The following is a 5501-nucleotide window of genomic DNA, read 5'->3' on the forward strand; positions in this document are numbered from 1 at the left end:
GCCACCAACAGTTTCATGTAGTTTCATACTGTCCAGCTACTTACTCAGGGAAAACTAGAAAGGATATGCTCAGTCGTATGTCATATCCCATTTTCCACAGACTTTTTTGCCCCCCTTCTGCATTTCTAGTTAACATACTTGTTAATAGCGCTTCCTTCTTTGAAAATCTGAGCAAGTTTGTACAACAGTATAAAACTATGTATTATTAAAAACTGGAATGACATCGCATTACAGTGCACTGATAGAGAGAAGAGACTAAGAACCACAAGTCCGCAAAATTTTTTATTAAAATACCACCAAGTTTAAGAAAACAATGCAGTGCAAAGAAATGCCAACTCATCATACAAAAAAATTAATGATTTTCCATTCTTAAGTATGTAAGCCGCATTCCATGACTGACATAATACAGAAAGAAACCAAAATACTATCCCAGACGAACGTCGAAGTTAAAGACTGGCATGCTGGGCAAGGAAGGTTCTTATTCTTTGCAAGAGTTCTTTCTTTACACTGTCTGGTACCAAGGCTGAAACACAAATAAACAAGAAGTAAAAAAGACAAAATGGAAAATATGTAATACCAACCTTTTACAACAACTACTTCTATTCTTTGTTCTTGCAATTCTGTTAATACCTAAAATAACTGAAGTTAACTTGATATTCATATGGCACATCTATCTTTTTTCCATTTAAAACATGCTAAAATTGAAGTCTCTTGATAACACTGTTGTTATTGGGAGGTTTTTTTGCCTAGCCATGGTCATGAAAATTTGGAAGTTTGAGGGAAAGGATTATTCAACAGTAAACAAGGTATAATCGCCAGAAACTAGTTTGGTTATCCTACCTTTTTTCTTCACGAACTCAGCTATGATCTCAGAGTAAGGGTGTTCACAAGTTATTTCGAAGGCCTATTTTTATTTAAGACTTAATGAAGTTTTCCCACTAACACCAAAGCCTACTACAGAGTCCAAGAAGAACTCTACAAAGACGACTGCAGTATTTCCTTAAGAGAGCCCATTTTTCCGTATCTCTATGCTATGTCCTTTCCTCTTCCCACTTCCTATTACACTACGATGTACTGTTAGTTCAGATTTTCCATCTTAAAAAGAATTGGAATTTTAAAACATGTCTGCTGCATAACCCAAATTTTCTTGGGACCATCAAGTCAATTACAAAGATGAACACAGACTCATGACTAAATAATGTAACCTCATTACAGGTTTTGAATGGCTGTTACACAATACAAACTCATGTTTTATTTGTAGTTTATATGTAGTTTATATGTGGTCATGTTTTAATTGTAGTTAATATCAAGCCATTAACATTTCTCCTTTAATCCAACATGGACAAGTTCATAATGCTGCTTTCAAACTATTAATGAACTACAGATTGATATGTTTAATGATGTACTACCACATCCATGTTTGCATTTTCTTACCTCTGCCTTTAGGAGTGATTTCTGCCACCAAATCATCAACAGTTACATGCTCTAATCCTTTTTCTTTAATGACATCTAGGGAAGACCAAGACCAGTATTTTTAAAGTCTTTTAATCCATTCATTAGAAGACAAAACCTGCATGCATAGGTCGTCAGAGAACATGAAGTAGCATATGTCCTAACTCAGTTTCTCCTGCACTGTACAGTGGATTTAGCCTCTCATTCATACCACAGTTTTAAGGATGGGAACTTGGCACTACTGATGCATCTTGATCGGCTCGTACTTTAAAATCTAACATCACATACTTTAAGCTTAGCTGAGCATTTCCAGATGTGCATATTACTGGAATGTTGTAGCAGTTCACGAGTTGGTCCACTTATCTCTTCAAATAGGTAATTTACATAATAAATAATAGTGAGAAAGAGAAGCATTTGGAAAAAGACTTTGGAACATACGACAATGGAAAACAGAGAGACAGTAAATACTACACTTCCTGACTGGTTTAAACAACATCTCTCTGTATTTCAGCAAAGTAAAAAAGCTGAAATATCTGAAAGAAAGGCATACATCTACAGCAAAATAAAAGCTATGATTAAAATATACTATATGATTAATATATACCAGTATTTAAACACCTCTCTACTTATAGTGCCCTAAAGAAAAATGCAGAAGTCAATGCTGAGAAGAAACCTCAATTCAGTAAACCTAAAATATTTTGAATACACATAAATTTTTTTAACTGTACATCAGTACATTGGATTGATTGTCCCTAAGACGTAAATGTTTTCTGAACTGACATCAAATGAACTATTTTTCTTGGCTGAATTCCCTGTAGTTATTGTATATTGCTCAATTCTTGGCCCTAATCCACAATGGCAAGAGGCTTTAGAACAAACTACCTAAGAAACCCCACACCCCAACAAAAATTACAACAAAAAACCCCACAACAACAAACACCCCAAATCCCTCTCTGTCCTTTCTTTGGAAATTATTAGGTCCTTAACAGAGACAAATTAACTTGTATTTGCATCCTCAGCAGCTGCAGTTACAGTTAACTTGACGTAACTACTTTACTAGAGTATAAAGTGTATAGTTTAGGAGGCAAATAAACATCCTTTTGCTATCTGTACTACTGAAATGGGTAATCTCTGGCAGTGGCATCAGGCAAACAACTGCAAGCGTGAATCAATCCAGCCTTCATTGCAAATCCACCCAGGAAAACAATTTTACACACTCAGCCCTACGAAAAGGAAAACTCTGTAATAAAATACTGATCAAATCAGAACAAAAGCAAAAGCTCAAGGGATTTGTTATTTGCTTTAAGGAAATTGCATCATGTGGTAATACTCCTGGATGCTGAAATACTATCTGTATACAATTTGCAAGTCAGTAAATTGTAGTAACGCTAAATACTTAATTAAGAACTGAAGATGTGGGTATTTAGGGGTTCATCTGCTTGTTTTCTCTCATTTAAGTAGATGATCTTATTTTCAGCAATGGTATCCAGAAAGAGTACAAATGCACTTCTTTCCCTTCTGTATGTGGACAACAAAATTCTTTTCAGTTTCTAAGTTGTGTACTGCTGTATTTGCTCCATTTTCCTTTATGTCATTTTTTATTCTCCTGTGCTAAGGAAGTCATCTCTCTCAAAACAAAAAGCTGCATCATCATGAGTATTTAGGGAATCAATTCCACTGCTTTTCTCAAAAGCTTAATAAGGTTCAGATCAGATAAGTTTCAAGATTTTTACCAAGATGGCGAGGTGCTTTCTTGCATGCAAAACCAACTGCCAGGGATACTTTCCTCTTGCCCAGGACTCAGATTTACTGCTAGGCAGTAAAGCCTTCATCTGGGACTCTCATACGTCCACAACCTTAGCTGATTACAAAGGATATTAGTTATTTGACCACAGTTACCTTTGCAATGTGCCTTCAACTGATCCTTCCATCCACATTCAATTAATTTGGCTCTCAGCAGCTCTTTAAGGCTGTTTAGACAATACACAAACTTGTTAGGTAGGGCAAACTTTCCTGACAGCTTAAATATGCTTCAGTGTGAAAGTTAAACCTACAATTACTACCCACAGCAGAACTCTCAGACCAGCAGCAGAAATAGCTGAACAGCATGCGAAGCCTAACCCCAGCGAGTACCAATGTCAGTTTACCACACTGGATTGTAAGGAGTTGGCAGCTCAGGAGCTAATTCACTCTATTTCTTCAGGCAGCGTTGGTGCTGCACCCACAGAAAAGAGGCAGAAGCCCTTGAATCACTTGAATTGCCTGAACGTACTGTTAAGCAAGTGTACATCAACTTTCAAAGTTAGAATTTTACCTGAAACCAGGCCTTCAGAATAAATAAACCTTCCCCTCTCCTTTCTGAGAGTTCTGTACGACTGCCTTCAGCTGCAGAGTTCTCCCCCTAGTTACACTCGACCTCACCCTCCTACGTGTGGTTAGCAATTATAAGCACAAGCAACATGGATTCAGGTATTAAACGGAGAAGACACACAACCATCTGCCGCAATGATACAGCTACTCCATGTATCAAAAGAGAATATCAAAAGCTAGCTAAAAAAGTAAAAATTAGTACTGAAAAAGAGAAGGGAAAAGGAAAGTAAGATATGATAAAATAAACTTTAATATCTTTATCATTTATGCCATCAGCTAGCAAGCCTACTTATCTTGTACCATCATAAATAATCCCAGCCAAATTCTGGTTTTAAAAATGGAAGGATTGCAGCAAGAGGCTGAGCTGTGTAGGTCTAATCCCCTTTACTCTGTGTATCATGAGGAGGGCAGATGAACTGATGACGAAAAGCAGAGTAACAATACAGATGAAATACACTGCTTCTGGGTATTTCTGATTTCAAGAAATCCGAGTGCTCTGTCTCTGATCACAGCATAGCTCTGATAAAGCTTGTTTATAATACAGCTTTTGACACCCTGTCAAAACTCTTCTTATTCTTTAATTAGAATAAAATAGTTCCCAATACCATTTCAAAAAATTACTTGCAAGGGCATGGCTACAACCCTGGAAGAAGTGGAGTATAGACACCATGTCAGCCTACAAAAGGTTACACAGGTACAGGACTATGCTATGACCTAGGAAGAAGAATCCTTCTCGTCCAGGCCTCGAAAAATGAAGGAAATAGAGCTTTTGGTGTTACAAATATAGTGAAATGGTAAGGAGGGAAATGTCACAAGCATGTTAGTGATATGTAAATATAATGCAAACAGAACAGACTGAAGAAGTACCAAAAGTCCAAAAACTAGCTGCGACACTAAATTTGTCTTTATTGGGATCTCTACAATGACTTGCACAAGTGCTGTTTTATGTGTTCCACTGTGTATTTCTTTCCCAGTCATGAAAAGAGATGGGAAAACAAGAAAAGCTTTATAAAGCAAAAAGGGAAGTTTTATATAATTCTTTTTATCAGGAAATAATAAGATTTAACTGCAATAAATTGCATTTAATGGTGATTTTTTATAAAAAACAAGACCTTTCAAACACAAAATACCAGAGTAAGAAACAGCTTTAGAGTTCATGAACCAACTACCCCATCCTTTAATTTCCCAGCTTCTCTTTTCAAATGTAAAACTAAAATCAAACTGTTCAAAAGATAAACATTTTTCTTTTAAATATATATACAGCCTTACAAAATACGTATGACTTTCCCATGCATGCATTTGAAGAATTTAGAGTCAACCGTACCCCACCTTTACTCCTAGGTATAGTTCATGTTTGATGATATTTAAAGCCTCTTACTGGCACGGAGTAGGAATCCCACTTACCGTTCTCGCTCTCCCGTTTCTATTAGCTTTTGGTTAATGGTTGCTCTCATCTGGGCATCTTTATTCATTTTGGAAATCTAGGTTTTTCACAGACCTACACGGAGCAGAGAGAGTTTTGGTAAGTACTGCTGTCACCAACACAACAAAAAGTCACTTGCACAGAATTACAGGCAGTGGCACGTCCGTCTACGCATCCCCGCGGTTCGTGGCCGCAGCGCCAGTACGTGACCAGCTCAGGGGACGGGCAGGCACACGGCAGCACCGTAACCGCGTTC

General features: G+C 37.1%; 1 protein-coding gene across 1 annotated transcript; it reads right to left on the minus strand.

Annotated features, from left to right (window-relative positions):
* Nucleotides 1-446: 446 nt before the first annotated feature.
* ENY2 (enhancer of yellow 2 homolog (Drosophila)) lies at nt 447-5294 on the minus strand. The gene is made up of 4 exons (XM_010142635.1): nt 5227-5294; nt 3352-3422; nt 1435-1509; nt 447-523 (listed from the first exon to the last, which is right to left on the minus strand). The coding sequence occupies exons 1-4, from the start codon at nt 5292-5294 to the stop codon at nt 447-449; spliced, it is 291 nt and encodes a 96-aa protein (XP_010140937.1).
* Nucleotides 5295-5501: the final 207 nt, after the last annotated feature.

This window comes from Buceros rhinoceros, unplaced genomic scaffold, assembly GCF_000710305.1.
Source record: "Buceros rhinoceros silvestris isolate BGI_N320 unplaced genomic scaffold, ASM71030v1 scaffold47138, whole genome shotgun sequence".
In the NCBI taxonomy this organism is placed as follows: Eukaryota; Metazoa; Chordata; class Aves; order Bucerotiformes; family Bucerotidae; genus Buceros; species Buceros rhinoceros.